The following is a 19936-nucleotide window of genomic DNA, read 5'->3' as shown; positions in this document are numbered from 1 at the left end:
CACCTGAGGCTCAAGAAGTTGGATGGGACAAAAAGAACCATTTGGCTTATAAAGAGCTGTCTTTTTATTTTCTTCTTGTTAGGAAGATGGGAACTCTAAAAGAAAGAAAATATACCTAAAAACTTGGAAGACAATCTGTAATTTGTGAAGTCAAGTGTATAAGCACTTTTTAATTACTTGAAAGCAATTAACCTACAGGGAAAAAAAATCCATGAAAAAGCAACTTAATGCTTAGAATTCTCCTTCCAAAATTGAGAAACAATTTTAAAATTCATTTCACAAAAATATCAGGTTTGGTTAGACTCCCTCACTTAATTAAATAAAAAAGAGAAGAAATACAGAACAAAATGAAAAAACATAGACATTAAAAACCATGAAAACATCTATAAAATAATGAGGCTAAATTAGTTAACCTCTTTTCTACTCTAACATTCTCAAATATTTTAAAATGTGAAATTATACATATTTTAAATGTTTTGGAAACTTATTTTCACCATCCAAATGTGAGAAAAATTATGAACTAGTTCCCCAAATTATCTAATAAGTAAAATTATGTAAATAATAGTAACATTATCTTCTATTTGAGTATAAAAACACTATTCTTCTCCCTAAATAGAAAAGACATGGGAAAGGAGTGTAACTATTTTACTCTATTATGAACTTCTTTAAGTTTATGAGAGTATGAAAATGGAAAACATCCAATAAATGTTAAAGTGAACTACATTCTTAGATCAGGCTGTCATATCTCATCTCAACTGTCCCTCTCTCTGGAGTTTGGGTAGGACTGCCCATCACACTACACTGCTTCACTTGGCAGTAGGGATGGGCATGTGTCCTAGGCCTATCCAATACCAGTTTCCTTGTCCACAGTGATTGTATCAAGACTGGTTTCACAATTTAAGCAGGATGCTGGTGGAAAGGAAGGTTCCCTTTCTTTAAGGAAGTAGAAGTGTTTTAAGGAATAGAAGTGTTGCAAGTGGTTAAACTGAGATGGAAAATCGTTAAGAAATGAGCAACTTTTATATACACAGTAGCTAATTAGCTGGTTAAATGATCTGAAATTTTAGTATAGAAATCAGACTATGTATGGGCCTATTGAGCTTTAAGGGACTTGGGAGAAAAATATGAGAATGAGAGAGGAAGCTGGTTACCTTCTGCAATCTTTGGTGAAGCCTGCAAGAAAAAGACAGGGTTCCCTACCTCCAATACTGCCCACTCCTCTAATCCATGTCCACTCCATTGCTAATTATCTTTCCAATAAGTATATTTGATCATGTCACTCACCTGCTCAAAACAAATAACCCTTCACTGCTTATAGGATAAAGCACAAATGACTAGGACAGCCCAAGAGTTGCCTTCACCCTATATCTGCCTATTTTTCTGGCTTCACTTCTTGCTGGTACCCTTTATGCCTGGAGACTCTAGGCATGGAAAACTACGTAGAGATGCCCAAACATGTCATGTTTTTGCTTGCTTCTCTATCACTGCCCTTGCCCCTTTCTCTTCCCAAATTGCTCTTCCTCATCCCAATCTGCTACCTGCCCAAACCTACAGCCTTAAAAACTAAGTACAAAAGTCACCCCTGCCCCCGGAATTACCACTGATCTTACAGAAATAAAAAAAGGATTATAAAGGAATACCATGAATGATTCTGTGCCAATAAATTGAACAACTTAAGATGAAATGGCTAAAATCGTAGAAAGACACAAACCACTAAAACTGACTCAAGACAGAAAATCTGAATAGTTCTATAATAAGTAAAGAAATTAAATCAGTAACCAAAAAACTACCCACAAAGAAAACCCCAGGCCCAGACTGTATCACTGCTGAATTCTACCAAACATTAAAAGAATACCAATTCTTCACAAACTCTTCCAATAAATAGGAAAGGTGGGAACACTTTCCGACTCATTCTATGAGACCAGTATTACCTAGATACAAAAACCAGGCAAAGATATGACAAAAAAAGAGAAAACTACAAACATATCTTACGAATACAAACATAAGAATCCCCAACAAAGTATTAGCTAACTGAATCCAGCAACATATAAAAAAGAATTATACACTATGACCAAGTGGGATTTTTCACAGGAATGCAAATCCTGATATAACATCAGATAATCAATTAATGTAATATACCATATCAACTGTATAAGGGACAAAACTCACATAATCATCTCACAGATACAGAAAAAGTGTTTGGCAAAATCCAAAACTCCTTCATGATAAGAACACTCAACAAAGTAGGAATAGAAGGGAACTTCCTCAACCTGATACAGGACACCTACAAAAAATTTAAAGCTAACATCATACTTAATGGTGAATGATTGAATGCTTTCCCTCTAGGAGCAGGAACAAGAAAAGGATGTCTGCTCCTGCCATTTCTACGCAACAGTACTGGAGGTTCTAGCCAGGTCAATGGGGCAAAAGAAAGAAATAAAAGGCACCCAGATTGGAAAGGAAGACATAAAACTATCTCTATTTACAAAATTTGTATATAGAAAATCCTAAAGAATCTACCAAAAAACTATCAGAACTAAGTACGTTCAGCAAGGTCGTAGGATAAGTATCAATATACAAAAATCAGTGGTATTTCTGTACATTAGCACTGAACAACCAAAAAACAGGAAATTAAGAAATAATAGCATCTGGGAATTCCCTGGTTGTCCAGTTAGGACTTGGCGCTTTCACTGCCAGGGCCCAGGTTCAATCCCTGGTTGGGAACTAAGATCCTGCAAGCCACACGGTGCAGCCAAAAAAAAAAGAGACCAATATTCCAAAAGTTAAATGGGCAAAGAACAGTACTAGGTAGTTCATAACATATGAAAAGATACTCAACCTGACTAGTAATGAGGGTGCTCATGAAACCAAATTGAAACAGCAGTGAGATTTCATTTTTTCACCCTCTGTAAATCCTTTCCTAAACCATCCACCCCTCCCCCCACCCTCCCAGTTCTTCCATCTAACCAAGCTCCTACGTGCTCCTGCACTCATGCATACTTTTATTATATAACATTTGTCACACTGTATTGTAATTATTTGTGTAAATGTCTTTTACTCCAACTTGAATGTACTTTATGGCAGGGGCTAAGTTTGATGTGGGAGATACTTAATATTTCTTGAATAATAACCTTCAAATCCTATTCCAATCTCTTAAATGAACATATACAAGTCTTTTACATATTGAAGAAGTATGTGCAAGCTATCTGGGAGTCTGCTTTTCTACCAGCTTATCAATGCACAGAAACTGAGTGCACAAAACTGTCAAATATGATAGTGTCACAGTCTACCCCCAGGTCAAAACACCATGGGCTGTGTAGTACTTTCTCTTTCTGGGGGAATTTGGTCGTGCCCAACTTTTAAACATTATAAATCCTTCGCGGGGACTAGATTCTTTAGACACATTACTTATTTTCCCTCTTTCTGAACCATTTCCTTAAGGTAGCCTCAAGTCAGAATTACTAGGTCAAAGAGCATAAACACCTTGGTATCTGCTTGCCCAAAGCCCTAACAGCATTGCAGTTAGAGCATATCTTACTTATTAAAGTTGATTCAAACTTCTCTTCCCTTAAAGAGTTGGAAAAGTAAGGAATTACATTTTCTTCTTAGTTTTTAAATTTAACTCCAAATTTAACTCCTAGACCCATCTGGAATTTATTTTGGCTTACAGCGTGAGGTATGGATCCATGGTGAGTGTTTTTCATAAAATTAATCAATTAACCCATAAAGCATGTTTTAAAATTCTTCAAAGAAAAGATGAATTATTGAGTAAATAGCATTAGAACTACTGAAAGCCACTTGGGTTAAAAAAAAAAAGCAAACATACAAACTGGATTCCTATGTCATTCTGTATATTAAGATAAACTTTAGATGGACTAAAGCTTAAATGTAAAAATGAAACAATGAAAATGTCTGAAGAAAATACAGGTGATTTAAAAACTAATAATTTTATGGAGAAGGAGACCACAAAGGAAAATATTGCTGTTTGACTTCATGAAAGATTTTCTAAGACTTAAAAAATAATGGTAATAATAATACCACTGAAAGGCAAACAAATGGGAAAATGTGCAACATGTGACAAAGCGTTAGCAGTTCTAATAAATAAAAGAAATAAGTAGAAAAAATATGAATAAGCAGAAAATGACCAATAAACATGATAACACTAATAATCAAAGAAATGAAAGAAAAATAAACAAAAGATAGTATCCTTCACCTAGCTAGCAAAGTTTTAAAACAGTGAACAGGGCTTCCCTGGTGGCGCAGTGGTTAAGAGTCCGCCTGCCAATACAGGGCACACGGGTTCAAGCCCTGGTCTCGGAAGATCCCACAAGCCGCAGAGCAACTGGGCCCATGCGCTATAACTGAGCCTGCGCTCTAAAGCCCGTGAGCCACAGCTACTGAAGCCCGTGTGCCTAGAGTCCATGCTCTGCAACGGGAAAGGCCACTGCAATGAGAGGCCCGCGCACCTCAATGAAGAGTAGCCTCTGCTTGCCGCAACTAGAGAAAGCCCGTGTGCAGCAACAAAGACCCAACGCAGCCAAAACAAAATTAAAAAAAAAAAACAAAAACCCAAAACAGTGACCAAATCATAAGCACATACAGGGGAAATGGGCCCTCTTGTACTCTTTTTGTAGAAGTGTAAATTGGTACATCATTGATAGAAAGCAGTTTGGGAATATGTATCAAAATATAAAATCTACAAAATTTTTGACCACCACACCATAGCTGAGATACTAAAAGACATATTCTCATATATGTAAAAATATATAGTATAAATTACTATGAACAATAAAAAATTTACTAAGGTTGCTGGGTACAAAATTAACATACAAAAATTAAATATTTTTATGTATGCAAACAATGATCAATTAGAAAACATCAGAAAAGTTTCCTATTTCAAAGAATCAATGTAACCAGAATACGTAAGATCCACCTGAATGCAATTTTAAAACAGGCCTGAAACAAAGGCAGTATGAACAAATGGAACTATATGTAATGTTCTTGAATAGAAATTCAGTATCATAAAGCTGTCAATGTAAAGCATGATACTCAGACAATGAAATACAAAGCTACTTCCTTCATGGCCTTTCCTAATCCCCAGAAACTGGTACTGGTTGTTTTGTCTTCTTCATTTCCATCTCAAGAGGCTTACGTCACTCTATTACCAATTATTTTACTCTGCTTTGTTTATTCTTTTTATGTTCATCTCCCAAATCATGCTACTTAAGGGCAGAATCACGTCATTTCCATAGTTGCCATTATATGGTAGGTGTTTAATGTTTGTTGGAAACATAAATGGCAAACAGTTTTAAAAAAAATACTCTTGTTATTAATCAAAGAAATCCACTAAATAAAAATATTATAACTTAAAAAATTATATTAACAATAATTTAAAAGAACAGGACTACTCAGCAGCAATGAAGGCAGAGCCAAAGGAGTGGTTCTTACATACAGCTGGTAAGAGCAGAGAGGACTGAGATCACTATGGAAAGCAGTTTGGCAGTATGAAGCAAGAGCCTTAAAACAATTCAAACACTTAGGCCTAGTAATTCTACTTCTAAAAAATAATGAGAAATTAAAAAAACAAAAACAGGGGCTTCTCTGGTGGCGCAGCGGTTGAGAGTCCACCTGCCGATGCAGGGGATACGCGTTCGTGCCCCGGTCTGGGAGGATCCCACATGCCGCGGAGCGGCTGGGCCTGTGAGCCATGGCCGCTGAGCCTGCGCATCCGGAGCCTGTGCTCCGCAACGGGAGAGGCCACAACAGTGAGAGGCCCGCGTACCACACACACACACACACAAAACCTTAGGCATAGAGATAGATGATTATTATGGCAATTATTTAAAATAAAGAAATGGCTAACTAAATTATGACACAAATTACGCAGCCAATACAGATAATTGTTGCAAAGAATTTGTGATAATATGAGAGTGAGGTGACTGCAAAGAAGGCAAGCTATAAAACTGTATATATTCAAAAAAAAAAAAAACAAAAAACTGTATATATTCATAAATACACACTCTCAAAACAATGTAAAAAACCTCAAACACACACAAAAAAGCCAGAAAGGTAATATATCAAAATTTTGATAGTAGCTGTTTGCAAATAGTGGGTTAAAAAAATTTTTTTTTCTCCTAATATTCTGTGTTTTCTAAAATAAGTATGCTATACTATGTTCATAATCAGAAAAACAAACAAAAGCTGGGACTTTCCTGGTGGTCCAGTGGTTAAGAATCTGCACTTCCACTGTAGGGGGAAGAAAAAAAGAAAAGAAAAACAAACAAAAGCTGATGAAGTTGTGGGGGAGGGAGACGCAACAGGGAAGAGATATGGGGATATATGTATATGTATAACTGATTCACTTTGTTATAAAGCAGAAACTAACACACCATTGTAAAGCAATTATACTCCAATAAAAACGTTAAAAAAAAAAAAAAGCTGATGAAGTAAAGGTAAGAATTATGGAAAGAAAGTGTCCTTACCTAAGGAAGTCACATTTCCATAATTCTCCAGCATCACATCCCAGTACAAAGCCCTCTGAATTGGGCCCAGACATGCCCATTCCTCTGAAGTGAAGCATACTGATACCTCCTCAAACATCACCAATTCCTGAAATAACAGGTATGTGTGAGATTATCCATGCCCAGGAAGCTCCCCTACTGAAAGGTCCCTTTCACTTATGAGGAAGACAGGTTGTGAGGGCATGAGGTGGGCAAGGGATACCAGGGAGACATAGGAGACCCCACATGAAGTCTGCCTTCCAATAGCATCGACCTTGATTTAGAGATAGGAGCTGACTGGACACCCAAGCACAAGGATGAGAGATACTCCAACCACAATTAGGATACTTCAGCCACAATGAGATAGTGCAGATAGGATCTTAGGAAGAAAAGAGGATGCAAATCTTACCTGGGGCTGGGCTGTCAGGAGCATGAGAGCCATTAATTGATTTCTTGGGTTCTCTTCCTGGGAAAGGGCAGAAGCTTCAGGGGCAGGAGAATCTGAAGGAGAAAAAGCTGCATATGAGATAACTGTTGTTCCTGCCCACTACTCCAAGTCCAATATCTTTATCTTCTATAAACAAGGAATTCAAAAAGACACAGAGCTCCCAGAACTAGGCAACAATGGCTGTAAAATGACCTACAAATATTTTCTGACCCCCACGTGCAGGGCTGGAATAGCACAAAGAATAGCAATAAGAATGGATAAAGGGGGACTTCCCTGGTGGCACAGTGGATAAGACTCCGTGTTCCCAATGCAGGGGGCCCGGGTTCGATCCCTGGTCAGGGAACTAGATCCCACATGCATGCCACAATTAAGAGTTCACATGCCACAACTAAGGAGCTGGGGAGTCTCAACTAAGGAGCCCCACGAGCCACAACTAAGGAACCCGCGAGCCGCAAATAAGACCCAGCGTAACCAAATTAAAAAAAATTTTTTTAATTAAAAAAAAAGAAAGGGCTTCCCTGGTGGTGCAGTGGTTCAGAATCTGCCTGCCAATGCAGGGGACACGGGTTTGCGCCCTGGTCCCAGAAGATCACACATGCCGCAGAGCAACTAAGCTTGTGTGCCACAACTACTGAGCCTGCGCTCTAGAGTCTGTGAGCCACAACTACTGAGTCCACGTGCTGCTACTACTGAAGCCCATGTGCCTAGAGCCCGTGCTCTGCAACAAGAGAAGCCACCACAATGAGAAGGCCACGCACCGTAATGAAGAATAGCCCCGCTCGCCACAACTAGAGAAAGCCCGCGCACAGCAACAAAGACCCAACGCAGCCAAAAATAAGTAAATGAAATAAATAAATTTAAAAAAAAAAAAAGAATGGATAAAGGGTCAGAGGGACCCAGGAAAGGATAAGAGGGAGAACAGGAAAGAGCTTGGTACCATAAGGGGTTCATATAAGGGCAGGAGAGGAAGCAACTATCTGGGAGTAGGGAGATGAGCCACAGTAAGAGTCCTGAGAAAAGTCCAAAGTCATAGCCAGTAAGTTACCATGTTGAGGATCTTGGAGCAAGTTGAACACCACTGGGTCAGTAAGAGGATTTGAGCGAATTTCAGCTGATATGTGGCTGCCAGTGGGTGCATGAGGAAGTGCTATTCCTGGAGTGCTCAGACCCTCCTGGAGACTGTCCTGATCCTGGACAAGGACTGGAACCTGGGAACAAGCAGAACAAAATAAGCTGACTTTTCTTGTACCTCCAGAAAATGGACTCACCTAACATGGACCTCTTTCTGCCCGTAATCTAGAACTGTGAGATGAGAGTGACCCACCTCAAATATGGAGCATCAAAACAGCAGTAAAGCTTTGCCTTGAGAACAATGGAGCTGCCCTCTAGCCCCACTCATGGTACTGGTGACCTCTCCCAGAGGAGACTGAACACAACGGTGGAAACAGAAGCCAGACCTGGGTGTGGGTTAAGGAGGGAATGGGAAGTAACAAGCAATTAAGAGCTTCAGACCTCGTTTTAGATTACACCTGGGTTCAATACACTCTTCTACTTATTTACCCCTTTACTTATCCTTTCCTGCTCCAATAGAAGGAACACTAGAAGTCTAGACATTTGCTTTTTTTGCTAACTAGATGTCTCACCTAAGACAATGCAGTGAACCTTTTCCTGCCTCCATTTTCTTATCTCTCAAATGAGAAAGATGGATTAGTGATTAATACTGAAATATGTAGCTCTCAATTCTTCATTTTTATGATTTAAACAAATAAGCCCATCCTTGGTATCACTTCCAAGTTATATTCCAGACTTCTTATATAGAAATGTTTCTAGTGGGCTCCAGATTGACAGAAAGAGATCTGACACATACTAGAAACTATATCAAGATCCCAATTTAATAGCCAAGGATATAAAATCTTATCAGAGGCAAATATCTCAACCCAATCCCTTGGCTCACAGAATCCCCAGTAGGGGAAAACATGGGGAGGTCTTGCCAGATCTAGAAAGCTTCATTCATGCTTTCCCACTGCCTTTTATACTTCAGGCTTACAACATCACTCCAAACATACTTATACAAACAATACATATGTTTCTGTTTAGAGGAACACTTACAAATATTACATTCTTCAGATTCTTGAACCAAACTCAGCATTAGCAAGCATCACCCAAGGAGGCAAAGTAGAGTCAATGCCTTGTGTTGATTCTGAATTGGCCCAAAGACCCCAATCATAAATCCATTTCTCTCAAAATACATTCTGTGGTCTGAACAGCTCATGAACCTGTTTTAATTAGCATTAGTGTTGCTATTGTGTTATTGTTAATGAAAATCACAGCATCATCCTCTATCCCCTCTGTCCTGGGCCTACTCCCTCCTTCCACCTCAAACTCTTCCCCCTTCCCCTTTCTCACTTTTAGTGCTGGTCCATCGAGGTCTTTCTGCAGCTCCTCTACCAGGGCCACTGCCTCCTCACCACTCCCGGGGCGATGGATCTGCACCCAGGTCCGTATCTCTCCGGGCAGGATGCTCAGGAACTGCTCCAACACCAGCAGCTCAAGGATCTGTGCCTTGGTGCGTGCTTCTGGCCTCAGCCACCGGCGACAGAGCTCCCGGAGCCGGCTCAGTGCCTCCTGGGGTCCAGATGTCTCATGGTAACGTAACTGTCTAAAGTGCAGGTGGGAGGTCTCCCAAACAGAGGAGCTGCTCCCTTGGAAGCTGGTTCCCCACTTCCAGGTATCATCCTTCCCTTTAACAAGGCCCTCTTGTCTCAGAGCACTGTGGGCCCAATTTTCTCTTGTCATTGTTGTTATTTAAGAAAGGCTCCTCTCTAGGTCCCCTCAATCCTTGCTTGCCTTCTTCCTTAGAGCTTGGAGAACATCATCTATAAGACCTCAAGAAATCATTGTTAAAGTTAACCCAGAGAAACAATCAGGTTTTCCAGACCCCAGTTAGCTCTCACTAATGAAGAAACCTCCCTGAATGCAAAGTTCTAGATTCTGGGCCATGCCTCCTCTAACAGAGAAGCCCGGGCCCAAGGCTCTAGGGACACTAATACGCATGTTACCCAGACCATTGCTGATATCAAAAACATGAAATTCCTTTGGTCTTTTTTTTTTTGGCCACGTGGCATGTGGGATCTTAGTTCCCCGACCAGGGATCCAAGCCGTGCTCCCTGCATTAGAAGCATGGAGTCTTAACCACTGGACGGCCAGGGAAGTCCCTCCTTTGGTCTTTATTCACAGTTTCTCTTCCACCTAATTACAATAAATCCTTTATCCACCATTCTAACAATGGGCATCCTGGCTACTCCTGTGTGACCTTGAACAAGTTACCTCACTTCTAAGTCTCAGTTTGGTAACCTGTAAAATAGGGGCAACAACAATTCCTATCTTATGGGCTTGTTGTAAGAAATTGATGTGAAATACATTTCAGGCTTTTGAATAGTGCCTGGTATATGGATTCAAATGTTAATCATTATCTTTCTGCAACTAGCACCCTTTCCTATGTTCTTAGGCTTCTGCTTTCTAGAAATAGTGCGTTTTTTAGAAATAATATGTCTCTTTCTTATTACAAAATGGAAAATCTGTAAAACCAGAAAACACATACAAAACCAAAGAACAATCACTGCTGTTGTTCTGGACTACATTCTTCCAGTCCTTTCTCCAACGGGCAATTTGGATCACAAAACTGGATCCAACTGTACTGCTCCATAATTTCACACACATTGTGTTGTAAACACAATATCAAATATTCTTCATCATTATTTTCAAGAGTACATCAGCCCATGGGACTTTCCTGGTGGTGCAGTGGTTAAGAACCCGCCTGCCAATGCAGGGGACATGGGTTTGAGCCCTGGTCCAGGAAGATCCCACATGCCGCGGAGCAGCTAAGCCCGTGTGCCACAACTACTGAGCCCATGTGCCACAACTACTGAGCCCGTGTGCCACAACCACTGAAGCCTGCGTGCCTAGAGCCCGTGCTCCACAACAAAGGGAGGCCACCGCAGTGAGAGGCCTGCGCACCGCGGGGAGTAGTGGCCCCCACTCGCTGCAGCTAGAGAAAGCCCGTGTGCAGCAATGAGGACCCAATGCAGCCAAAAATAAATAAATTTTTTTTTAAAAAAAAGAATATATCAGCCCATTCATACTTTAGTCCTCTGTTGTTAGACATTTAGATTTATATTTTTTCCTATGACAAATTCAGCTGCAATGACCATCTTTGTTAATGAATTTTTGGTTACATTTCTGCTTACTTCTTCAGGAAAATTTCCCAGAAAAGAAACTGTTTGGCTGAAAGATACAAATAGTTTAAACTTTTAAGGTTGTAATAGTTACATTACTATCAGTAACATATAAGAGTGCCTCATTAATTTTATTTAACACATGGACCCTTAAAATTCATGCTTATAATGGAGCAGAGGAGGCCAAAATATAAACATAATTTCAATATAATGTGTGAGTACAATTAATAGGAGGACATATAAGCACAGTAAGAATTCATGAACGTAATTTTGGGTTGGGCTGTAAAGAAAAAAAGACCACTGGAGTATTAGGAAAGCCATTCCAGGAATAAAGAAACTGTAATTTCAAAAGCAAGGGAGAGACAGCACATATAGCTCTGTTAAAAAGATTCTTTGCAAATCAGAGAAGGAAGTAAACTTTGAGGTAATTTTGTAGAATTAGAGTGAAGAGGTAAACAGAAGCCAATTCTAAAGGCTACTGAGAGGCAGCCAGAGGCATCCCAAGTAGCCAGAGTGGCACTGTCAAGCTCCTTCCACAGGAATTACACTCAGCATTTCAGCACCAAGCCACTGTAGATTTAACCTGTGTCTGTGAGCATCTGTGCTTTATCTATTTTTACTTTGTGCATCTGTTAGCAAGATGTGTCCTAAGGGAACTGCTTCTTTGCTTTACATCATTTCAGCTTATGAAAGGTTTCATAAGAATACTCTACTTTCAGGGACTTCCCTGGTGGTGCAGTGGATAAGACTCCATGCTCCCAATGCAGGGGGCACAGGTTTGATCCCTGGTCAGGGAACTAGATCCCACATGCGTGCTGCTACTAAGAGTTTGCATGCCACAACTAAGGAGCCCACAGGCCGCAACTAAGGAGCCTGCCTGCCGCAACTAAGACCTGGTGCAACCTAAATTAACAAAACAAAACAAAAACAACCCTACTTTCAGACATTAGGGGAAACCTGTAGTCTAAACAAATAATTAAAGTTCTAAATTAAGTAGTAGTAGGGATAGAACAATTGAGAAAAACTGAGCAGTTCTTTGGTAACTGACCTGGGGGTGATGGAAAGGAATTTAAAAAAAGGATTTCTATCCCATGTTCACAGATAGGAAGACTCAATATTGTCAACATTTCAGTGCTTCTCAACTTCATCTATAGATTCAATGCAACTCCAATCAAAATCTCAGTAAGCTATTTTGTGGATATTGACAAACTGATTCTAAAGTTCACATGGAGAGGCAAAAGACCCAGGATAACTAACACAATATTGAAGAAGAAGAAGAACAAAGTTGAGAGACTGACACTACCCACATCAAAACTTTCTAAAAAGCTACCATGATGAAGTCAGCATGGTACTGGCAAAATTGTAGACAAATCAATGGGACAGAATAGAGAGTCCAGAAATAGACCCACATGAATAGTCAACTGATCTCTGAGAGAGAGTCAACGTAATAAAATGGAGCAAATATAGTCTTTTTGGCAAATGGTGCCGGTACAACTGGACATTCACATGCAAAAAATGAATCTAGACACAGACTTTACATCTTTCACAAAAACTAACTCAAAATGGATCAAAGATCTAAATGTAATATGCAACACTATAAAATTCCTGGAAGATAACCTAGGAGAAAACCTAGATGATCTTGGGTATGGTGATAGCTTTTTAGATACACACAAAAGGCACGATCCTTGAATGAAATAATTAATAAACTAGACTTCATCAAAATTAAAAAATTCTGCTCCGCAAAAGGTAATGTCAAGAATGAGAAGACAGGGCTTCCCTGGTGGCACAGTGGTTGAGAGTCCGCCTGCCGATGCAGGGTACATGGGTTCGTGCCCCAGTCCGGGAAGATCCCATATGCCGTGGAGCGGCCGGACCCGTGAGCCATGGCCACTGAGCCTGCGCATCCGGAGCCCTGCAACAGGAGAGGCCACAGCACTGAGAGGCCCGCGTGTACCGCAAAAAAAAAAAAAAAAAAAAAAAAGAATGAGAAGACAAATACTTGCAAAAGACACATACTATTATCCTTCCTTTGTATATTTTATACAAAGAACTCTTAAAACTTAATAAGAAAACAAACAACTCAATTAAAATATGGCCCAAGGGGGAATTCCCTGGTGATCCAGTGGTTAGGACTCAGAGCTTGCACTGCCAGGGGCCTGGGTTCAATCCCTGGTCAGGGAACTAAGATATCACAAGCTGTGTGACAAGGGAAAAAAAAAAAATTAAGATAAAATGACTCAAAGGCCTAAACAAATACCTCACTAAAGAAGATATACATATTTCAAATAACTGCACAAAAATATGCTCCACATCATATGTCATCAGGGAAATGAAAGTTAAAACAATGAGATACCTTACGTACCTATTAGAATGGCCAAAATCCAGAACACTGGCAACACCAAATGCTGGTGAAGATGTGGAGCAACAGGAACTCTCATTCATTGCTGGTGGGAATGCAAAATGGTACAGCCACTATGGAAGACAGTTTGGCAGTATCTTACAAAACTAAACATAATCCTACCATAAATTCTAGCAATTGTGTTCCTTGGTATTCATCCAAAGAAACTGAAGACATACATCCACACGAAAACCTGCACATGGATGTTTACAGCAGCTTTATTCGTAACTGTCGACACCTAGAATCAACCAAGATGTCCTTCAATAGGTGAATGAATAAACTGTGGTACATCCAGACAATGGAATATTACTCAGTGCTAAAAAGAAACAAGCTATTACGCCATGAAAAGATACAAAGGAAGCTTAAATATGGACTACCCAGTGAAAGACGCTAATTTGAAAATTAATATGCTGTACAATTCCAACTATATGACATTCTGGAAAAGGCAAAACTATGGAGACAGTAAAATGATCAGTGGTTGCCAACGGTTGGAGAAGGAAGGGATGAGCAGGCAGAACACAGAGGATTTTTAGGGCAGTGAAACCATGCTATATACTAAAATGGTGGATACATTATACAAATCATTATAAATCTGTCCAAACCCATAGAATATATAAACACAGAGAGTGAGCCTTTATGTAACTTTGGGTGATTAAAATGTGTCTGATACAGGTTCACCAACTGCAACAAAAGGTACCACTCTGGTGGGGGATTTTTTTTTTTTTTGGATTGAAGTATAGTTATTACACAATGTTGTATTAATTTGTGCTGTACAGCAAAGTGATTCAGTTATACATAAATATACTCTTTTTATATTCTTTCCCATTATGGTTTAGCACATGATATTGAATATAGTTCCCTGTGCTACACAGGAGGACCTTGCTGTTTATCCAGTCTATAAATACTAGCTTGCATCTGCTAATCCCAAACTCCCACTCCATCCCTTCAGTGGTGGGGGATGTTGATATGGGGGGACGCTATGCAAGAGAGGGGGCAGGGAGTATATGGGAAATTTCTGTATTTTCTGCTTAATTTTCCTGTGAACGTAAAACTGCTCTAAAAAAAAAAAAGTCTGTAAGTAAATAAAACCCGGGGCGGGGCGAGAAGGATTTCTAAATAATTTTCTACGGTAAATTATCAGAATTCTATTTACTCTTACTTTGCAGATAGATACAAATAACAAATCCTTAAACATACATTTTGTTTGCTTCTCACAAAAGGTCTGTGAGCCACACGTTAAAAAGAACAAAAGAAGCCTCAAAGGAACTAAGTGATTCACTCAAGGCCACTCAGTTATGGGAGCAAATTCTGAACTCAGGGATTCTAACTCCAAAAGTCCAAAATAACTGCATCTAAGAAAAGACTTATGAAACCCAAACAACTATTCTAAAGCAATGGTTTAGAATAATAATGACAACAATTCATTATAAAGCTTTAATCTGGCAAGCGGTAAAACGAAAATAAACAACCATACGTAGTCACTCGCAGGTTGGCAATGACCTTTCTTGCAAAAGACGGCTTTTACGCTGAGTTTACCATCTTAGTGCTTAATGTGAAAATACATTCTCTAAAGCAATGGTGGTACGGCTTGTCTAAGTTTGCTTCTTAAATACCATTATATTACAAAATTAAAAGATGAGAACCGGTCCATACCTCGAGGGAAAAAAAAAAAAGGCCCCATTAGTCTGGGAGCCCCTGCTCCAGGGAAGTCTCAAGCTGTTTCTCAGCATCAGTCTCAGAGAAGATGGGAAAAGAGCAGAAAAGCCTGAGCTGGGGAACCTGACTACTGAGGGCGGTGTTCTCAAAGGGGCAGCACATTCTACTAACTCGAGGGCCGGTCCACAGACACTCAGACTCAGGGGCTCTGTCTTCAATACCTTCCCCAAGCCGCAGCCAAGGCGTCCACCTCAACACGGAGCGGAGGGACCGCCCTGGGGGTAAGGGCCGGAGAGGGGTCGGCGAAGGCTGCGCTGCCCTGGCGAGCTCAAGCCGCACCCCGGGCCGCCCTCCCCGCGTGCCAACCTGACCCGAGCCCACCCCGCTCACCGGGGGCTCCCGCAGCGGCTCCGGCCTTGGGGACCGCCGCTTCGGTGCCGGGACGCCGGGAGATGACACGGGAACTGGACGCCACGGCACCTGAGGCCCCAAATAATGGCTGACCCGCGGATACCGCGATTTCCGGTCGCTCACCCCACCTCCCAGTGCCGGCTCTCTAGGAAGCCATAGCTCTATGGTTCCTAGTTTTTCCCGGTGAAGGCGAAGAAAAGCGGAGCTCCTGGACCCTTAGGTCTTCATTCCTCCCAACCAGAGAGTAGGCGTAGCTGTGTTCCGGAACACAAGGATCAGCGGTGAATCACACGGTTCAGGCCCTCAGGACGCTTGTTGTCTCCTGAAGGAACGGAACCTTTTTGTTTTAATTTGCAGTTCAACTGAGGTTGATGGGGAGTAATTCTTCATATGTCTGAGTGACTTCGTGGGTGACTTTTCCAATCTATTCTTGAACCTCGAGCAGTTCTCACTGTAAATAACATGGCTTATAAATGACTCCCTTGTGAACTGGCTTACTGTCGAGTATCTCTTGCCCAAATGATGAGATAATGGAGCTCTGGTGTTAAATATTAATCAAGCTGAAACTGCAATAGAGAGACACTGCCTCTCTGGAATGAGAAAGTTGTTGCAGTTGTCCATCACCCTGGGTAAATTTAGGTCTGTGTAAAGGAAACTGAACTCTGATTCTCTCTTTGATACTTAGATATTTTAAGTTTGGACTCCTGGAGTCGTCAACCCCTATATAAGACAGACCAGAAAGATGCTCCAAGAGGGTGTTGCAGGAGAGGGAAATGTCATGTCCTGGGACCCACAGGAGCCCTTAGAATGGACCATGGCCAAGTGAGGGTCCTTGGGTTGTGCAGGAAAAAATTCAAGAGCTCACCAAAGAAAAGTGAAAGCAAGTTTATTTAGAGCGATACACACTCCACGGGCCAAATGTGGACTGTCTCAGAAAGTGAGAGCGGCCCCAGGGCATGGGGCTGTAGTTTTTATGGGCTAAGTAATTTAATACGCTAAGGAATGGGAGGAATATTGCTGTTACCAGAAGGAATATTGCTATTTCTCGGAAGGGTGGGGATTTCCCAGGAATTGGGCCACTGCCCACTTTTTGGCCTTTTCTGGTCTGTCTGGGAACTGTCATGGCTGAAGGGGCATGATTTTTAGTATTACAATGAAGGTATAATGAGCTAAAGGTCAATGACCAGACTTTTCTCAAAGCTACCTTGGTTACCAAGCAGGTTCTAGCTGGTCTTTATCGAATCCAAACAACTGCGCTCCATATTCATTTATCTAGAGTTTGTGTCCTGCCCCTTTCCCTCCTGTGTCAAGGGCCAGGGCCATGTCTGTCTGGATCCCTTGTATACTTGGCACCTAGCACAAAGCCATACTAGGTGCTAGATGAACGTTTGTTGAATGAGCAAGGTATTATTCTGTATATATGTCCTCTCCTGGCTTTCAATGAACACCTGCCTAAACATTTCAGCCTCTACTCTTTCATTCATTCAACAAGTATTAACTGAGTACTAACCATGTGCTAGACACTATTTTAGGCACTAGGGACATAAATGAAGAGGTAAAGTCCCTAGGAGCTTACATTTCTAGTGGGGGTAGACAGGAAAACAAATACAAAATATGTCAGGGAGTGATACATGCTAAGCAGAAAGATGGTAAAGACCCAACAAAGGAGGCTTAGAAGCAGCAGCCAACCAAGTAGAAGGAGAACCAGGAGATAGTACTTTATAGGTCTCAAAGCACGAATGGGAGATTTTGAAATAATAATCAACGTGGTCCCTGCTCCCCCTACACTAAATCATTTTACTTGTGACCTGAGGCCCTTTCTCCTCCCCTGCCTGCCCAAGTAGACAGAGGTTATTCACTGTGAGACTAGAAAAAAAGGGTACAAAGACTATACTGTCAGGTCAATAGACACTTTTGGGAGATGGAAAGACATGCTTGCCAAACAAGTGTTTCTGCTAGGGAAGAAGAAAGGAATGAGAGGAGCCAAAATGACTAATTGGGCTGTGGATGACTGACCAGTGAGCCTATAATCATCCACACCCTACCAAGCAGTGGCCTGGAAGGATGTAACCAGAGTTGTCTGCTGGTGAGGACCACTAATTGCCAATGGTCAGCCTAGAGCCCCAGTTTTATCATTCAGTTTGTGCCCTGAGATTCAGCCTGGTGCCCATCTGACAGTCAAGGAATTTGAAGCCTCCTCATCCTCACCCCAAGATGAAAGGCTTGGTTATCTTGTGGGATGATGGTAGTCGAAAAGGGACACCCTACCTTTGAAGAAGATGGAACTATATGGAATCTGTTTAAAGTGGCCCAGAGAGCTGGGATGTTGGTGGAATACAACACATAGCCTCTGTTTTACGTACACTCACACATTCTTAGCACATAGAATTCCCACAGGTGAAGTACACTGGATTTGGAATCAGAAAACCTAGGTTTGGGTCCTGGCTCTTTCTCTTACTAGCTCTGTGATGTTATTAAGTCAGCCTCTAAGTCTCAGTTTCTCTGTCGGTCAAATATTGGTATAATGCCTACTTCATAGCGTTGTTGTGAGCATTCAGTAAAAGGATCATGTGAAAATACTTTATGAGACAATTTAGTTGTCAATAAAGTTGGATAAAAGAAGTAATGGTCAAAATCTAGAACTTGGCATAATGTAATATTTGTTCATTAAGTTAATATTAGGACTTCAGGCACCTCAAAAGCAAACAAGAATTAAATGAGTTTGTTAGGGCTATACAGTATATTCAGTTAATTAGGGACATAGGCAAGAATGGAACCGAGATCTTTCTGCTCTTTCTTTTGCAACAGGTTACATGCACCTAAACTGTCCAGATACCATAGAAATCATTTAAACATAGAACATGCCAACTCTGAAACATTCTTCTGAACTAAGCCCCTACTTTAATGCCAATTAATAGCTTGGAAACTTGAGTTCTATTCTTAATATTGCAGTTTCCAAACATCCCTTCAACCATTCCCATAGTTTTTAAGGGCCCAGACTCTGGAGCCAAAATCTCTGATTTTAAATCCAGATTCATATGTGAGTACAACCCCCTTTTTGTGAGAAAGAAAAGTACACTAAAAAATGAGGGACCTCGGACTTCCCTGGCGGTCCAGTGGTTACAACTCCACGTTTCCAATGCAGGAGGCATGTGTTCGATCCCTGGTCAGGGAACTAAGATCCCACATGTGGTGTGGTATGGCTAAAAAATAAAAATAAAAAAAAATAAGAGGGACCAGACGTACACTCACGGCTGCCTCACCTTCTCATGGACCACTTTGTCTCTGAGAAGCAAGATCAACACATTCTCCTATCTTTGTGGTTCTCCTGTTTAATTTCATTGTCTTGCCTTAACAGGAAGGAAAATTGATCCTTCATTTTGGGGAGGGAAGAATTATACCAGATCCTTTGTCATAGGTCAGTCACACACCAATTTGCATTTAAAAACAAACAAACAAACAGCCCCACAACACTGGTAGAGTAGGATTTTATAGAAAGATGAGAAACACGACCTTAACATTCAGACTAGGATTTCTGTTTTAGTTGACCAGTATTCTGACGTCTTAGCCCCATCTTAGACTATCGGTCCTCTCCCTCCAGCCTCTTCTCAAATACCTATCTATGATGTTGATTGATGCTCTTACACCTCTAATTCGGAGAGGTCCAAAAGCGTACTTTTAAGTCAATCTAGAATCTTCCATCCTTAGCAGTGGCTAGGTGTCTGGGCAGAACAAAATGTAACTGAGGCCCTCCCCAGTCCAAGAGATTATGCAAATACTTCTCTTTCAGGTATTGGAAAATAATGGAATTAGTACTACATGGTTGAAGGGATTATTTCTAGACACTAAATTCTGAGTCAGGCATATGGAGAAGAGATCATGGAGCTCTTCAAGAATGCTAGCTCTCCCTTTGCCAATTTATTTCTCATAGTATTGATGAAAGTTTTGTCTTCTGGGCCCTCCCAGTGTGGGTGAGTAGGTCTTGAACGACAAATCCACTTTAATAATCCAATCTCCCTAAACCTTTGAATTCCCGCCCCATACATTAAACCAAGGGAGGGCGGGCATTTCTGATTCATTCACAACAGGCCATCTTTTGGTCCATGTTTCAGCCAGTCAACCAAACTGTCAGAGCCCTTTCTAACTCCCAGATTTGCAGATTCAAATGCTAATCTCTTCTGAAAACAACCTCACAGACACACCCAGAAATAATGTTTTGCCAGCTTTCTGGGCAACCCTTAGCCCAGTCAAATTCAACATAAAATTAACCATCATAGGGCTTCCCTGG

The 19936-nt window shown here is 40.9% G+C and overlaps 1 protein-coding gene across 8 annotated transcripts in view; it reads right to left on the bottom strand.

Annotated features, from left to right (window-relative positions):
* The window catches only part of ZNF197 (zinc finger protein 197), a 76473-nt gene that overhangs the window by 18944 nt on the left and 37593 nt on the right, over positions 1-19936 (bottom strand). The window contains exons 1-6 of one of the 8 annotated variants that reach the window (XM_060308792.1): positions 15628-15765; positions 13546-13655; positions 9355-9833; positions 7994-8156; positions 6910-7001; positions 6483-6609 (exon numbers count right to left, since the gene is read on the bottom strand). In XM_060308792.1, the coding sequence (XP_060164775.1) occupies positions 6483-6609; positions 6910-7001; positions 7994-8156; positions 9355-9744 (772 nt within the window). In that variant the 5' untranslated portion in view covers positions 9745-9833; positions 13546-13655; positions 15628-15765. Of the gene's footprint in view, positions 1-6482; positions 6610-6909; positions 7002-7993; positions 8157-8227; positions 8245-8272; positions 8406-9354; positions 13119-13545; positions 13656-15234; positions 15593-15627; positions 15766-19936 lie in introns of those variants that run through there. The other 7 variants (XM_060308788.1, XM_060308789.1, XM_030830202.2 and 4 more) reach the window with 7 other exon arrangements.

The sequence above is a fragment of the Globicephala melas genome, chromosome 11, assembly GCF_963455315.2.
Source record: "Globicephala melas chromosome 11, mGloMel1.2, whole genome shotgun sequence".
NCBI classification, from domain to species: Eukaryota; Metazoa; Chordata; class Mammalia; order Artiodactyla; family Delphinidae; genus Globicephala; species Globicephala melas.
Note: the sequence above shows the minus strand (reverse complement) of the source record. Positions and strands in the feature narration are given on the sequence as shown.